General features: G+C 53.4%; 1 protein-coding gene and 1 long non-coding RNA gene across 2 annotated transcripts in view; one reads left to right on the top strand and one right to left on the bottom strand.

Annotated features, from left to right (window-relative positions):
* The first annotated feature begins 3,683 nt into the window (after positions 1 to 3,683).
* Positions 3,684 to 17,551, top strand: part of CAMK2A (calcium/calmodulin dependent protein kinase II alpha) — a 56,290-nt gene continuing 42,422 nt past the window's right edge. Inside the window, exon 1 of the mRNA XM_039836539.1 lies at positions 3,684 to 3,803. Within this exon, the coding sequence (XP_039692473.1) occupies positions 3,742 to 3,803 (62 nt within the window). The 5' untranslated portion in view covers positions 3,684 to 3,741. The remainder of the gene's footprint in view (positions 3,804 to 17,551) is intronic.
* On the bottom strand, positions 10,479 to 11,992 carry LOC120581550 (uncharacterized). The gene is made up of 2 exons (XR_005647319.1): positions 11,699 to 11,992; positions 10,479 to 10,779 (listed from the first exon to the last, which is right to left on the bottom strand). It is a non-coding gene; the product is annotated as an uncharacterized LOC120581550 (long non-coding RNA).

Raw genomic sequence — 17,551 nt, 5'->3', positions numbered from 1 at the left:
ATTGACATGGGGTATAGCCTATATTTACGTTCATGTTCCCTACCCCAGTGTGTCAGAGCTGTGTTTAGCGAGCTGGAGGGCTCCCGCTCCTGGCCACCAGCCCGTGGCATGGAGGCCTGCTGTTGAGCACCGCACGCATGTTCCAGATGGGGGCACATGTGCTGGCTCGCATGCCTGCCATGGCCCTGGGGAGTGGAGAGCCTGGGAGGAACAGTCCCCTTGATGCAATCATCGGCTCATTCTCTCAGCACCACAGAGGCGGGCCTGGCTCCTCTCTGCCTGCCACCCGTGGCTGTGGCTGCCAGGCTTTCAGGCACAAGAGAGGCAGCGAATTAGCTGTGGCCCCTCGGCAGAGTGGCAGTTGCACTTGGGAGGGGGTACCTGTCCAAGGCAGTGTCCATACTCCTGCACTAGACTCTCTAAGGGGTGTGTGTGTGTGTGTGTGTGTGTGTGTGTGTGTGTGTGTAGAAAGAGTTGCCAAGGAGACCTTTTCCTCCCTCCCCTTCTCTCCAGCCTTCTCTCTACCATCAAGATTCTGCAGCCCGGGTCCTGCTCATCTCCAGGTACCATGGGCATAGGGTCTGGGCCAGTGCCTGGAAGGAGAGACGAGCGATGGAGACTGAGACGGAAAGGAAGGGAGATAGAAGCACAAAGGGAGGCGGAAGGCAGGGGAAGGACGGGGAGCGCTGAGAAGGACGGGCTCAACGGGGGAAGGAAGAGAATGGGGGGAAGGTGAGAAAGAGAGAAAAGGAAAACTGAAAAGAGATGGAAGTAAGGAAGAATGGACAGACGAGGTGACAAGGGTGACGGGGTGGAGTGCGGCTGGGTTGGCCCCGCCCCCCCCGAACCCTCCACGGTCCCTGTCAGAGTCAAGGAGAAAGCTGGCCATCTATGTCTCTGTCCTTTCCCGTCCTCCTCCGAGTCACTGTTGGCTCTTCCTGCGATGACGGCGGGACCTTCCCCCATGTGCTCTGTTCTCTTCTGAATGTGCTCCATTTCACGGGGGACGGTGATGGGGAGGAAACAGCTGGTCAGGCCAGTGCCAAGCCAAGTAGGACTATCACCTCCTTTGTTCAGAACATTAGATTCCCATTAATATAGCCTTGTGACCCCTCCCGCTCTAGCCCCAGTCTTTTGTTCTACAGGAATTGCTTCAAACTGGGCCTGGGCAAGGTGATATTCAAATCACGAACTCAACTCCAGTGGGGACCCAGAGAACAACACCCCAAAGTGCTGGGACTTGAAGATGGTGGTGCGTGCCTTCCTGGTGCAGAGAGAACAGTATAAAGGGGGGAGGCTTTTTGAATCCCTCAATAATAATTTCCTATCTATTGAGCATTTACAGTGTGTCAGCCACTGTGTTCATCTCTTTCAATCCATAGAACGGCCCTGTAGGTAGGGGATATTATTAACTCTACTTTGCAGATGAAGGAACTGAGGCACAGAGAAGTTCGAATACTCATCCAAAATCATGTAGCCTGTAGGTCATGAAGTCGCTCTAACCATTGCACACACTGCCTATCCCTCTGTCCTGGGCGACGACTGGTTCCTAAGGGCTGTTCCGGTGCTTTCGTGTGAGGAAGCCATCCCCTCCAGGGGCCAGGCTAGAGGGCAGGGAGGTGGTGGTGCAGCCCTTCCCCCATGTCCCCACTTATGCCCCTAGCCTCTGTGGTGTTCCTCCTTGCCTGCTGCCCACCGGCTGTGAGCCCAAGCACAGGCCTCTCTCCTTTGCCTCTGAATTGCAACGTTGGCGGCAGAAGCAGGAAGCATATTGTGCGCAGAAACAAAACTGAGTGGTTTTTCCTTTTTCTGAAGGTGGTAATGGTGCAATTAGTGGCTAAGCCATTACCCTCCCCTCTATTGCTCGCCTCTCCTTCCCCTCTGCCTCCCTCCCATTTCTCTCCTGGGAAGAAGTGGCTGCATCGGAGAGCCAACTGCATCATTCCCACCCCTGACTCCCGGAAAGAGGGGGATACAAGAGGGAGGAGGAGCCCGATGTCTCCAAGCACCCCTGGCCTTAGGGTAGTGGGTCGGGGACCTGCTGGGTTTGAAGATTACCAACATGCAGACACTGTGTCCAGCAAGGGAGATGACCAGTAAGGCAATTTGGAGGTTCAGAGGAGGCAGGCTAGAAACCCAGAGGGTTTGGATCCTGTGATCCAACCCGTGTTCATTGTGGGCAAGTGCTGGCGTGAGACCTCAGCCTGGTCGGCGGTGAGAAGCGCTTGAGTGGATGGGGAGGGTGTGAAGGGTCTGAGATGCCTAAGCTGGAGGAGTGATGCAGGTGGTCGTGGTCCCGCTTTAGACCTTTCCTCTTTCAGAAACTAAAAAGAGGCCTCTGTAGCCATCGGCCCATTCCATCTCCACAGCCTTTTCCTCTGCAGTGGGAGCTTGATTCTGCTTCGTAGAAAAGGAGCTGGAGGCTCAGAGAGGGGCTGTGACTTTCTCAGAGTCACACAGCTAATACATGTCAGAGCTGGAATTGAACTCGGATCCTTTAACTCCAGTCTTCTTCTTTCTTGACCCCCTGGGCCTTGGGGTGAGATTTTGGGGCCGCAGATTTGTCTACAGCCCTGAAGAGCTGGCAGGAAAATTGCCCATAAAATTTGAGAATGAGGGTTTCAGGGCAGGTGCACGGCCACTCCCCTCCATGCCAGGCCACGTTCCCCTCCCCACTGCCTCCGCCACTTTGTTCACCTTGACTTGAAGCAGCAGAAACTGGGACATAAGCCCCAGGAGACCAGATCTCCATGGCCCCACGAGGGAGAGGTTGTGGAAGAGGCCTCAAGAGAGTCAGGAGAGGACCAAGTGTTACAGCTGTGAGGAGTGGGGGTGAACGAGTAGCCAGGAGTGGGGGTGAGTGGGATCCCCCCAGAGTCCTCCTGTCTCCTCTGCACTTCCTTTCCAAGCTCGAGTGCCAGTGGGATGGACAAGGTGGCAAAGAGCAGAGAGAGCAAGAGCAAAATAAGAAAGACAGAGGCAGAAGCAAAAAAAAAAAAAAAAAATGCAGAGGGGAGCAGAGAGACAGTTACGAAAGACTATAGTGATCCACCGAGAGAGAGATCCCAATGAATTAGCCATCGTTTCCCTGTAAACCTTAGAACCCGGCTGTTGCCAGGACAACGGGGCAATACCTGTCTCTCCAGAAGAGATGAAGTTGCCAGGGTAACTGCATCCTGTCTTTCCTGAGGACTATCCTGGAATGTGGCACCCACTGTTACCATGGCAACTACCTTTTTGCCCCACTTAATCCCATCCTGTCTGCTACCACGGCCCCACAGTTGAAGATGGGGGAGGTGGGAAGAGAGATCGCTCGCTCTTGGACTAAGTTTGTTCTCCCCCTCCTGCAGCCCCTCCCCCAGTCCATCACTGGGGGTGCTGGATCCACCCGCCCCCTGGCCTACACAGTCCTGCAGTATTGTGTGCGGGTCGGGCCAGGGCTTCCTGGAGCAGGTCTTGCAGTGAAAGGCAGGCAGGTGTTGGGGAGGCAGTTACCGGGGCAACGGGAACAGGGCGTTTCTGAGGTGGTTGCCATGGGGACCTGGATGCTGACGAAGGCTCGCGAGGCTGTGTGCAGCCACAGTGCCCTGCTCAGAAGCCCTAGGCTCGTCAGTCAAGCCGGTTCTAGGTTCTCACTCGGCAGCACAGGCAGGCGAGTGGCTCCTAGTTCCGGGAGCAGAAAAGCAGTGCCCCAGCCCTGGTCCTCCAGCCCCGACCCTCGCCTGCCTGCCCAGCACCAGGATGGCCACCATCACCTGCACCCGCTTCACGGAAGAGTACCAGCTCTTCGAGGAATTGGGAAAGTGAGTTGCACCTCACAGAGTCCTGGAGGGCGCAGGGGGTCGGTGTCACGGGCAGGGGTGTGGACCTGCAGTGCTACTGTGCTCTCACAGGGAGGAAGGCTGTATGTGTTTGGGGCACTCGCATGTGCAGAGTACCCAGAGCTGGCCATGGCCGTATTTGTGGGTGCACAGATGTTCCAAGGCCAGCTGGACGAGTGTGTGTGTAGCGGTTAAGGGTTGATGGTGAATGCCAGTGAGTGCACGTGCACACGCGTGCGCACACACACACAAATGCACACGATCTGGGCACACACAGCTTCTTAGAAACTCAGGGTTAAAAAGGGATTTTCCCGTCAGCTGAGTCGAAGGCTGGAATTCCCTGTCGAGTTTCCCTTGAGGTGGCCATCTGGCCTCAACTTAGATACCTCTGGTGACAGAGAGTTCCTCACTTCCCAGGTAGTCCTTCCTGACTTTAGACACCTGCAGCAACTGTGCAGAGAGGCCAACTTCCCCCTGTAAGCACTTCCCTTTCTCCCGGCTCCTCCAGGACTGAGGGCATCGGTACAGGAGGGGTTAATAACTGAGCGATTGGTGAGGCTTTCTGGGTGTTGGGAGGAGGGGAAGGGCAATCAGGCAAATGGGGGGGCACTGCTGTTTCAGGGGCTCGCGGTGTGATGGTGCACCAGCTCTGGTCCCTTGGCAAAGTTGTCCAGCTCCAGAGCTCATTTTCTGCTTCCGATGACTGATGTGGAGAGAAGGGTGGGAGGGTGAGGGGAGAGGAGAGCCCCTTGGGGTAGCCCAGTAGGCTGTGGAGTGTCGGAAGCATTGCTGGATGCCCCCAGCAGGGTTTGTGGAGGAACCGGGGATGGATCCAGGGGAAGGGTACAGCCTGGAGGCAGAATTTGCCCTGTGGGCAAAGCAACTCTAATGCCCTGGGTGGTTCCTGCTGTAGCAGGACTGCAGGGGAGAGGAGACCTGGAAGCAAGTGTGTGGTGGTGTGAGGTCTGGATGTGAACACACAGTGTGCATTTTGGTGTGTGTTGTATAAGAACTGACACTGGGGTACACCTGTGCGTCCTGGAAGTGTGTGCAAGTGTTCATGCGTGTGCACCAAGAGGAAGTACTGGGGTATGCTTCATGTGTAAGACCTGAAAATACAAATGTGCCCTGCAAGCGTGGATGTGTGCAAGTGGCACAAGGGCTGCCGTTGGCTGGTTTGCATGGGAGCGAAGGTGTGAACATATGTCATTGTGTGGACATGTACGGCAGGTCAGAGCTGTGTACACATCAGCAGGCAAATGTGTGTGAGATCTGGGCATGTGCAAACATATGTCTGTGTAAGGATGCACATCTGAGACTTGGGCACAATGCTGTCCATATGAGGTCTGGACATGCACATCTATGAGGACTTAGGGGCATGCACACGGGAAGGTTTATGTGTGTGCGTGTGAGGCCTGGGTCCCCAGGCTTGGGTGGGAGTGTGGGTGTTGTAGGCATGTGTGAGCTCATGCTGGTGTCTGCATATGTGTGGGAGGTGGGCCTGTGGCAGTGTACAAGTAGGCTGCCTGCACACACACACACTTGCACACTAGGCAATCCTGACACCTACAGGCACACCCCAGCTCCATCATACAGACACACACCCAGGTGCAGATGTGCGCTCCCTCCTGTCGGCAGACTTTCTGTCTTTCTGAATGTATTTTTGTGCTGGGGGCAGAGGAGGGGCAGCAGGGAAAAAATGTTTAGCGCTGTCCCGGAGGACCGAGGCTGCTGCCAAACTTGTGCAGGGACCCCTTCTCAGCTGGTTTCCTGTGTCCACTGGAATTCAAGGATTCCCCGAGTAGCTGGGAGCTGCCTTTCAGGGTGCGAGCAAGGCTCAGTCTGGGAGGACTGCGTCACAGAGTGCAGTGAAATGGAGTTGAGATGTGACTCAGGTGCTCAAAGTGAAAATAAAAGTGATGTTTTGCCCCAAGAGGAAATGGAGAGCATGAAGGCTGGGTGCTGTGGGGGTGACTTGGCGGAGAGCCTGCCAGGATACTTGGAGGGATAGGGACCACGGCAGCACTCCAGGGGACAGGAGGGTGGCAGGCATGGCCAGACCTTGTCTAATCAATTTCAGACCTCTTCCTTCCAGAACCATCAGTGCTCTTAACCTTTTTTAGGTCACATATTCCTCCAGGAATCTGATGAAAGGCTAAGTCTACATTCCTCCGGAAAATGTGCAAACCTACGAAATGATGCATGTAATGTCAGGGGGTTGCAGGACATCAGGAAGGCTGTGGACAGGCCTCAGGTTAAGGATGCTTGTATTGGAATAAAGGAGATAAGGCCGCATGCCACTGATGCCTGGGTTAAAACGGCCAGGGTACTACTGAGGGAGGGGTGGGGATGGTCTTCCACTCTGCATGGCAGCTTTAGTCCAAATGCCCGGTGAAGCAGGTAAGGGCAGTGCCCAGAATAGGGCACAGGCTCTGGACCTCACCACTCAGCTCTGTGATACTGGGCAGGCTACGGCACCTCTCCCCACCCCATACCTGTAATCTGGAGATGAAAAAGGGCTGTGAGGATGAGATGAAGATGCAGTGACAAGCCTGGCACACAGTGGACCTTCCAGAAAGGATCGCTTCCCAGGGCAGGAATTTGCCCGGTTTGAGGGAGGGGCTGGTGGGGAGGCAACAGCTCCTCTTCTGTCTGGAGAAGCACAGAAGATGCCTGCAGAGCCCATCCTTCAATTGGTGACCCACAGTCCCTGCTAGCTAGAACACGGCAGTCACACCCTGAAGCAAGGGGAACATGGGAGACTTTGGACCTCTTTCTACAGGGCCCTGGGTTGCCCAGCTGTAGAGGAGGACACGTGCCTCTTGAGGGCTTCCTGGTGTTCTGCCCAGTAAGGCCTAGCTCATGAATGCAGGCCTTCCTTCCAGGAGTAAGGCTGGCTGTGGATATAAGAGAAGCTGCCCCTCTCCTGCCTGGTGGGCAGGCCACTGGGGCTGTGTGGGCTGGAGTCAGAGCCCTAGGCAGGGACTTCTGGGACTTCTTGATGCTCCTGGAAAAAGGTCCCACTGCAGCATATGATTCAGATAAGCCAGGAATTGATTCCAGGTCCCCTAGAGGATTGACGTGGGGCTGTCTCTTAGGATCCAGAGCCTTGACCCCAATCCTCCTTCCTCCCAGGGGATGAGAGCAATGAAAACCCAGACCTTAGGAATACAGAAGCTTGTTGGGCTGCAGCTACGATGCCAACTCACGGTCAGGGTGAGCCCGGCGGATGGGCCTTCTCCTAGGAAGACCAGGATTGGGGAAAGGGGTCAGGTGCTAGGCAGTGGAGGAGGAAGACCTCCTCCAGCCTCCGACATTCTCTGGGCTTTAGATCCCACTCCCAGGAGAGGTTAGGGAGGCCGAGAAATGCCCTGCAGCCTGTGTAATTACGAGGCTGAACAGAAAGAGCCTCTGAAGGAGATATTACTTGAGAGGAGAGAGAGGGAGGGAGGGAGGGAAGGAGCAAAGGAGACTGGAAAGCTAGCGCAACCTACTCTTTTCTCTCTAGAAACAGAGACCTGAAATTGACTCAAGGATGTTGTTGGAGCTGGGAGAGGGGTTCCAGGGGCCAGCAAGGCTGGCAAAGCGGGGCGGAGAGCTGCCTCTGGAGCCCCTGCCCATCGTGAACTAGGCTTGGGCTGCGCTGGGCTGAGCGTGAACTGGGCTTGGGCTGCGCTGGGCTGAGCAGGGGGCGCCACACTGGGGCCCAGAGGCAGCTCGCTGCACCGGGGATGTCTAGGGTCCGGGGTGCTTAGTTTCCCTCTGGGGCTGAAAACACTACCATCTGCAAAATGTATTTAGGAACCCGGCCCTTCCCTGACAGCACTGTTAGGAGGATTGATGATCTCACACTGGAGAGGCAGGACACCTGCTCGTGGACGTTCCACCCAAAGGCGGGTGTCGTACTTTTTTTTTTTTTTGCTTCTAATAACCTCTCACATTCACAGCACTTTGCGGCCAGTGAGGCCCTTCTCCATCCGTGAGCTCATCTCTGCCTGAGGCAGAGGGCTTACTCACCTATCTCACAGATGAGCAGGCTGAGGCTTGATCAGGCGGAATGGCTGGCTCAGGGGATTGGTGGCAGCGCTTAGACTTGCATGTTGGTCTCCAGCACCCTGCATGTAGGGGATGGCTGATGAGAGGGACCCCTCCTGGCGCTGTGGCTGGGGAACACTACTAGGAAGGGGGGAAGTGGCCTGGTGGGTAAGGGAACTCTGAGCTGGGAGAGGAGTTCCAGGGGCCAGCAAAGTTGCTTATTTTCCGATCACGATTCTGCCTCTCATTTACTGGGCCACCTTGGGTGAATCCTTTGTCCTCTGCGTACCTCAACTTTACATCTGTAAAATGGGATGGGAAGACCTCCGCAGATGCTGCCCTCTTTAGATTCTCTCTGTGGGAGACACACATGGGAAATGTCAGACTCCCAGGACCTCAGAACTGGAAGGACCACGGACACTGTCCACTCACAGCACAGATAGTGGAGCCAATATCCAGAGAGCAATGGTTTGCCCAAGGGCACAGGGAGAGGCAGTGGCAAAGCCAGGAGGGGACCAGATGATGTGTAGGGGCCAGAGGTCAAGGATGGGAAGTCGGGGGGCAGGTCTTTAAGGAAGAGGTAGCGGGGACAGAAGAGGGGATAGCCTTCTCGCTCCCCCTGCAAGCCATCAGAGCGGCGGGCACGCACATGTTCTGGTGCATGCAGCAGCCCTCCGCCCCCGTGCGGCTGCCCCCACAGAGGCTGAGATGCACTGACACTCTGCTGAGCCTCCTGCCTGCCCGCCTGCCTTCTTGTGCAAATACACAGTGACGCTGCTGCCAGCACCCCTGCAGTCTGGGGCCCCAGCCCTCTCAGTGGGATGAGGGCAGAGGCTTGGAATGCGACACCCTTATCTCATTGCTAATGCACAGACACACACACACACACACACACACACACACACACAGGCTCCAATTGGGCATCGGCATATGTCTACCTCCCAGTGCAGAAAGAGCAAGATGATGCTGGCTGGGCTTCTGGGCTGTCTCTGTCTCTGTCTCTGTCTCTGTGTCTGTCTGTCTGTCTGTCTCTCTACATCTCTCTCTCCCCTTTCCCCTCGCTGTGTGGATCCCTTTGCCACAGTCACCCTTTCCTGTATGCATGTTGCCCATGTCATGTTCTCTTCTGGACATCCTGGGCCAGCCTGGTGCATCCCCCAGAGCATGTGACAACCTGCTGAGGCACAGCCCAGTCACTCTGGGTCCTCGTGGGGCACGGCTGCCCACCAAGGCGTCAGATGGGACTACAAGGCCAGTGGGACTTCCTGTGCTGGAGAAGGTTGAGGGCCTTGGCATCTCGCAAACATTCGACAAGTATTTCCTGAGCACATACTCTGTTCCCGGCCCGGGGCTGAGCCCAGCAGGTGACACATGCAAGACTTATGTAGTCTCTGCCCTCTGGGGCTCACGGTCTAAAGGGAAGCTGGCATTAATTAAATCACTTCAGAAATTATTATGTAAATGCAACTGGATAAGGACTCTGAGCACAAACACAGAGCTATGAACTGCAAAGAGGCCTCAACTAGTTGGGGTGAGGGATCAGGGAAGGCTTCCCTGAGGAGATGACACTGGGGAGGTAGAGGCTGAATAAGAGTTGATCAGAGGGAAGAGAGTGGAAGAATGCTCCTCAGAGTGGGCACAGCGCAGGCAAAGGCTCTGAAGTATGTATTGAGTGGAGCATATCATCCCTGGGGGGATTGAGGGGGTCCAACTCTTCTCAGGCCTGCTTAGCCTGCCCCCAACCTTTGGATGCCTAGGGCCTAGAAGGAATATTAAAAACCTATAGAATGTCGAGGAGGTAGGGTGGTGGCAGGCAGCGTGGTGAAGGTCTGGAAGCCAAATCAAGTGAGAAAAATTGCTGAGGAGCTGGGGGACTTTAGCAGGAAGGGGAGACCTCTGGGTTGAGAATCTCCTCTCTCCTCATCTCTGCAGGGATATCCTGGGGCCCCAGGGCATAGAGCAGCCTGCTCTGCGTGGCCCGTATGGCAGAGCAAGGCCAAACGTGTAGAGTGACAGGGAGGTAGATTTCAGGCCAATATAAGGCAGAACCTTCTAATAGTCAGAACTGGTCCTCTGCCCTCTAGAAGGACATGTCCTCAGGAGGTAGTGAGTGCTCTGGGAGCTGAGGTATGCGCGTTCACAGCCCTGTCTCACTCCTGTGCCTCGGTTTCCCTCCTGCCCCACATCTCTGCTCTCGCCCGCTGAGATGCTTTGCTGCGAGCATGAAGTGGAGGATGGTTTAGGGGCCAGAATATCCTCAGTCCCATTCAGAACATCAGAGTGAGAAGTGCTTCCTTGTCTTACGAATGGTAAACCAAGGCCCAGAGAGGGCCAGGGCCTTGCCCAGGGTCACAGAAGCCAGTGACACACGAGCATTGGGCACTGCAGCCTCTCTCTGGTCTGATGTTTGGCTCTCTTACTAAGCCCTTGGAGCATCTCTCTCTGAACCTCTGAGGGCCTTGGGGATGTGCAGGTGGATGGAACCAGCCAGGAGGCCATTGCAGGCTGGGGAGACAGCAGCCCCTCAGCATCTCCCCTGCTTTGCCTGCGCTGGTGCTGTCTCTAAGCTCTGTGAATATTTTTTTCATTTTCCTTTTTGTAACCCATTCAAGAAAACCCATGCACAGCCAAAACAAGGAACTTCTGTTGGTTCAATGTTCCCTGCAGCAAACAGAATCTTCCGGTCCCCGGGCCTTCTGTGTCCCCCACGAGACTTCTGCTGGGTTGGCGTGGGGCAGGCCTGGGGGATGCAGGACAGCTCGAACACACTGTGTCCCTGCGGCATCTTCTGGAGTCTGGCAGTGGGCGGCTGCAGCCGGGGCTGGGAGGAGGGATGCTGTGCGGTTTCGATAACAGAGCCTAGGATTTTCTGGCTGTAAAATGCTGTCGTTTGTGGAGTTCTCGGCAGAGCTGCTATGGTGAGCTGGGGAGAAGAGAGAGAAAACCAAGCAGAGGGGTCCTGAGCCCCCAGCCCCTATCTCCTTTGCTCTGTTTGCCATGTAGGGACCTGCAGCGCTGTGTTTTGTCTGTCCGTTATTAAGAAAGGGCGCTAGTGCTTAAAAAGAAATTAATGAAAAGAGAAGGCTTTAAAAGGTCCGATCGACAGGTAGTTTCACAGATGGGTAAACTGAGGCCCCAAAAAGTCTGAAGGATTTTCTTAAAGGACACAGAGGTGGGTGTTGTGGAAACAAGATAGTGTTTTTGTTTCTGAACGAATCTGACTCCAGCTTTTTAACCGTTTGGGGGATTCTAGGAATTCTCACAGAATCTCACATGAGCCACAGCCAGTCTCCCCAGAAAAATGCACACTCTCTCCAACTCACAGAATGTTGTATATTATTTCCCACAGATTCCCTCCTACTCTAAAGCGTTCCTGTGGACCCCAAGTTAGGGCTTCCTCTGATCTGAGAGTACTGGGTATTGGAAAGAGCAATGGACGATGAGTCAGGAGTCCTGGGTTCAAGGTTTTATCCTCAGTTTCTTTATCTGTGGAATGGGGAGAGGGTGGATCTCCATGGTAAGATATTACTGGACATACTGGCTTCTGATGAGGCCACATGTGGCCTATACCGTGGCCCCTTGGGTGGAGCTGTTCCAGTGGCTTCCCGCCGCTCTGTCCCTTCCTCAGACATTCTCGTCCTGTCTGCTCTGGGTTCCACGCTCCCAGGTGTTGCTCTGTGCTAAGTGATCAGATCGGCTAAACTGAGCTGTGAGTTACTGACCACCAAGAGATCTTGGATGCTAATCCTCCCACAGATACTAGATCTGTCTGCATTTGACAGACAGGCACTTCTGAAATCACCCAGCTCATCTCAGAGAGGTCGAATGCTCAGGTATCTTACCTGAGAGTGAGGAGGCCTTTGGTGAGGAGACTGGATTTTGATTAGGAGGTGCCTATCACATAGCATCCAGGCAAGATGGTGAGAAGCTAGATATCTGGGCTGGAATTCTCGAGAGAGCTGCTTTCTAGACGCGGATCTCAATCTCGAATGATGGTCAGTGGCTTTCACCATTTGGGGGGAGTATCAAAGTATCCTTTGTGAAGCTGATGAAAAAAAATATGCATCCTCGGCCCAGCACGATACACAAACACGGGCTGGGGAGACAGCAGCCTCTCCTCTCCCCTGCGTTGCCTGCTGTCTCTAAGCTCTGTTAATATTTTTTATGGAAGTTGTAGGTGTGTTCGGGAATGTCCAGAGTCACCCCAGAGATTCCAGCTAATGGCCTGGGGAGGCGAGATGAAGGGAGAACAGGAAATAGCAAAGTTGGGGGGAAGATGAGAAAGGGAAAGGACTAGGGTGGGGTGCAGGGAGAGTGCAGTGACCCAGAAACCAAAGGGAGACTGAGCTTCACAGCCGGGTGGTCAGTGGGGCCAAACGCCACCTGATATGGGGCCGGTGAGGTGGATCAGGCCCAGTGGGGCCGGGACTGGGGGGGGAGGGGAGGACATTGGGTGGGAAGGCCTGGCACAGCTTTTCTTCCAGGGAGCCCGAGGGTGGGAACCAGATTGTGGTGGGTTCATGAGCGTGGGAGGTGGGAAGAGGAGGCGGCGGATGTCGGACACTTGTTCTGGAAGTTTGGCAGCAAAGAACGGAGGAAGGAAGTGGCCCAGGCTGCTGGGTCGAGAGAAAGGTTCTTGGTTTAAATTTAAAAAAAAATTTTTTTGGGCAAGGTGGTTATTTATTTTTCTAGAATAGGGGAAACCTGGGTGTGTTTGAGGAAGCAGCCAAGGAAGGGAAAACCTTAAAGACTGTCAGGACCCCTGACAACCAGACCCCCAAGGAATACGGAGTACAGAGTGGAGGGAGGGTTCCAGCACTGTGCCATCTCCGTCGGGCCCCCACAAAGTGTTGCTGTCTGCTGCGACCCACAGGCACCCCCAGGGGTCTGGGTGCTCGGGGTAAAGGTAGGGGGCAGTTTCTCTTAAAGGATGTTGGCAGAAACCAGTCTTGAGTAGCAGGAACCTCTCCCCATCTCTACATAGCAGAACTTCTCACGAATGGCCTAGGAGGAAGTGAGCTAGGGACCCTCATCTCCATCTTTCAAGTGGGAAAATGGAGGTTTAGAAGGATAAGCGAGCTGGTAGCCAAGCTGGGTGAAAACTCAGGTCTTTCTACTCCTCATTAAATGCTCCTGGTGTTGCACCCGGCTGCCATGTCAGCATTTTGGGGTGTTTCTGGCCAGAGAGGATGGTGAACCCCCTGTGGGCTGGCAGCCAGCAACTCCCAGGACATCGTGCCTGCCTGGCATCCAGAAAGCAATTTCCCAGTGTGAATCTTGCTTTTCACAGCCCATTAGCACGTTCCCACATTCTCGGCCATGCTGGACCCACTCTCCCCCGGCCCTCTCCATCTGTCTTTTGGAGAGCAGGGCATGGCTTCCTTTCTGCTCATACTCATGCCTGCACACACCCAGGGGCAGGCCGCTCCGTCCGAGGGAGCAGCCCTTTCCCCTCTTCAACGGGACCCCCACCCCCTCTCCTAGCTTGCTTTTTCCCTGAGCTTGGCAAACAAGGTCCATTTTGCTTCTGATGATGCCAGCTGTTCTCATCACTTCGTAGGTAATGATGCCTATAAAAGGCAATGCTTCCTGAGCATTAAGTGCACTCAGGGACTGTGCTACCCATTGCATACCTTACTGTCTCATCGAATCCTTGAAAAGGCTGTACAGGGTGGGCACTATTCTTATCTAATTTTACAGGGGAAGAAACGGGCTTACCAAGGTTAAATAACTTGCTAGTAAGCGGTCGAACCATGATTTGAACTTGATTTGTCTGGTTCAGGAGACCCTGTTCTTATCCACATAGAACTCTACTATTTAATATGGGGGTCACTAGCCACATATAGTGATTTAAATAAAATAATATAAAGATTTTAGTTCTTTAGTCCTACTAGTCACATTTCAAGTGCTGTAGTCATGTGAGCCTAGTGGCTGCCACACTGGACAACACAAATGAATTCCTGCATCACAGAAAGTTCAGCTGGATGGTATAGAATATTAAAGATGGAAAGGCCTCTGTTATTTAGTCTCATCCCCACCCCAACCCCATGTTGAAGACGAAGAAATTGAGGCCATGTTGGTGCAGACCTCTGTCCAAGACCTCCCAGCACGACTGAGACCTGAGATTCTGTCTCTCCAGTGTCCGTCTGCCTCACGCACACACCTGTCCTCACCCACATTCTGTGACCTTCTCGCTAACGTGGATATGCACTTCCTACCCAGGGTGACGCATGTGCTTTGTCACACCTGGAGCCACATGGCATCATGTACACCAGGGCACTGACCGAGCTGCCAACACATACCTATGAGCAGACACATTTCCTCAACCTTTGTACCCAGGCACGCTTTCGCAGGCACCCCCGGGACCCGCACATGACACCCTACATTCACACAGGACCCTGGTATGCAGGCCTCATCCTTTCCTCTCAGACTCCGGGTCACTTCTTCCACCCTGCTCTCCCCACCTGGGCCTCCTCCCCTCGCCCACTCTATCCTGTTTCCAAGCTCCTGCCCACCCACTTGCTGGCCACCTGCTCAGCTCAGGGCTGGGGGAGGAGTGGGCTGGCTCTTCTGTTTGCCAAGGCAGCTGGACTGTGGCCACTTGCTCACTCAGGACGAGAATGCAGAAATATGCCCTTTTTAAACAGAAGATATAAAAGAGAGGAAGTTAGGGCAGCAGGCTTGCTGCCTCCGCTCTCATTTTTGCTACAGAGTCTCCTCTGTCCCTCATCTCCTTGATCCCAGCTCTGCAGCAGGCAGGGAGGAGCCCTCCCACTAAGGATGGAGACCTGAGGATGCACAAGTAGAAAGAGGGGCTCCTTGGCCCCGGTCCTTCCTCACCCCATTTGGGACTCCATGTGCCTGGCACTGTGCCCAGTCTTGCGCACTTTGCCTCCTTTAATCTCCCCAACACACCGAGGAGGTAGATGCTATTATAGCCCCCATTTTATAGGAGACAGAGAAGTGTAATGCCAAGTTCAATATTATAGTCAGTTGGGGGTGAGTCATGATCAGACCACAGGGCTTTGTGAGCCCAGAGCCCCTGCTCTTGAGGGTCACGGTCTCCTGCCTCTGGTAGAGTTAAAAGAACACATTCAGGTGACGTGGGTTCTCTTCACAACCCCACTTGGAACATGCCTGCTCCTGATCTGTTTGTTAAGTGGGGGATCATAGTTCCAATGTCACAGGGTTGCTGTGAGGGCCCAGAAGGAGCTGCATTTGTAGGAAGGACACCTTCTGGTTGTGTGAGAGGCTAGTGTCCTCTAAATCAGGAACTCTGAACTGGTTTTGATAAACTCTCCCTCTGAGCATCTGCTAAAGCCATGCACCCTTGTCCAGAAAAACACACACACCCCTCTACTCAGAGGCACAAGATGTCCTTGGGGGTTACAGGACCCCTGTGGCTGCCCCATACATGGCCTGTACCTCTAGTTAAAACCCGGAATTGACACAGCAGCTTGGGGCTGTGATCTGAGGAGGAAGTTCAGCACTTCTGTTTTACAGGCGGGGCTCCTAGCTTGGCTCCTGGGGCAGAGCCAGGGTCGTGGGGCCTGGGGATGTCTCTGCTCAGCGCCCCATGTCAGTGCTGGTGTGATGGAGGGCGGAGGGCACAGGAAGGACTTTTCCAGAGGGGCACAAGAGAGCGACAAGCTGGCTGGAACAGTGCGTTCAATGAAAGTACAGATTCCTTGGGCCCACGCCCAGCGGGTCGGATTTGGTGGATCTGGACAGGGCCTTGGAGTATGTATTTTTTAAAGATCCCCAAGAGATACTGAAGCAGCTGATCTGATAACCATTAATTTTAAAATCTTTACCTAGAATGGAGTTTTGTTTTTCTAGAGAGGAAATTATATCCCTCCCCACTTCCCTACCGTATTAACCAAACTCCATCTCAGGACCAAGCATGGAAGGGTACCCCCGACTTGCTGCTTTCCTCCAAGCGAAGAGCAGGCAGGGGCTGTGCACCCCCAAGGGGGGCCCATCGCTGTGCAAGGCTCTCCATTTGTCCATGAATTCTGGCCTTCTCCAGCTTTCCTACAAGGTCGTGTTTCCCGGTCTCCAGCCTCTCCCAGCTCTTTATTCCTCATCCTTCTCCACAATTTCCCACCGCTCTCTTCATGCTATGCAGACATGAAGCCAGTGACGCGAGACCCAGAGGTGTGTGCGGAGCAGGCGTCCGTGCCAGCCTGCAGGCTTCCTCAGCGTCTGCCAGCATCCTCCCCTGTTCCTATCAGCCTCATCTTGGTAGCTTGGATCTGTTCATATGCTTAGGAAGGGGCTCACGGTTTGGAGGATATGATGGGGTGGGCCCATGGTGGGAACCGGGACATGCAGGCCAGGAAGCGGCAGGCTCATCGGTGGGGGAGAAGCCAAAAACGTGGGCATACAAATACCCGCGTTCTCGTTGTGGGCCTGCCTGTGACTGGCTGTGTGACCTTGAGCAGTCATTCTGAGCCACTCTAAAGCTCAAAAAGTCATGAGCCCCACTCCAGATTTAAGGAATCGGGATCTGCATTTTAGCAAGACACCCGGGTGATTCATCTGGACATTAAAATCTGGGAAGCCTGACCCGTAGACTTGCTTCTTGTCATTAACTTGTGGTGACCGCGGTCAGTGTCTGGCCCCTCAGGGGCCTCCTTTGTGACATGAAAGGGTTGGAGCAGATGGCCTTTGTTGTGGAAGGTATGACATGGCAAATCTAGCCCTCAAACTAGTTTTGTTTGGCCCAATATTATGTTTACATTTTTTTGGAATACGTTTCTAGTATTTAAAAATTGGGAAATTTCACATAAATACTTGCTTCAAATTCTCTTCCAACCACCAACAAAATCTCAGGAACTTCTTAAAATATATGAAAAAAAAAAATGCTCAGCCTCACTCTTAGTCCGAGAATTACAAATCAGATCTACACTGAGTTGCTATTTGCCACCTGTCTCACTAGCAAAGATAAGAAATTTTGATAATTTTGATAATTTCTTATCTTTGTGGATAAGGGCAGAAGAAAATGGTCCCCTCAGATTAGTATGTGAAGAAGTTAAGTTAGTACAAACTCTATGATGGAAAGTCTCTCGTCATTTGTCAGAATGACCAAACAACACCTACCCTTTGACCAAATAACACCGATTCTGAAGAGTTTATTCACAGAAGCTTGCACACACGGGAAATGTAATTCTAATGAACACATATGAGGTTAGTCACTGCAGCATTGTTTGCAATAGCTATAGATTGGAACTAAGCCAGCTGCCCATGGATAGTGAGCTGGCTAGGTAAATGGTAGACAGACATGTGATTAAATACGATACCAGGGACAGCTCTTTATGTAATAGAAGGAGGCTCTCCAAAATATTTACCGAAAAATGGAGGATGCAGAACAGGTTGCAAGGTCAAGTAGCATTTGTGTGTGGGAGAGTATCTGTGGAAAGATGCTCTGATAACATTGGAACATTGGTTGTCTGTGGGGAGGGAACCTCTGAGACTGGGGTACAGAGGCAGGAAAAAGTCTTTTAACTAGCTATACTTTTGCATCTTTTGAACTTTGAACCATGTCAATGTGTTAACTACTCAAAGAATAAAAAACTAAGAACTCTCGGGGACCTAGATTCTATGATCCTAACACTACATGATTCTAATGTTTTATAATTTGGGGAGCCTAACTTATCATGGCTCTGGAAAGCTCATCTCTCATGAGGCTGAGC

Source organism: Pteropus medius, unplaced genomic scaffold, assembly GCF_902729225.1.
Source record: "Pteropus medius unplaced genomic scaffold, Ma_sr-lr_union100, whole genome shotgun sequence".
Lineage (NCBI taxonomy): Eukaryota > Metazoa > Chordata > Mammalia > Chiroptera > Pteropodidae > Pteropus > Pteropus medius.
Note: the sequence above shows the minus strand (reverse complement) of the source record. Positions and strands in the feature narration are given on the sequence as shown.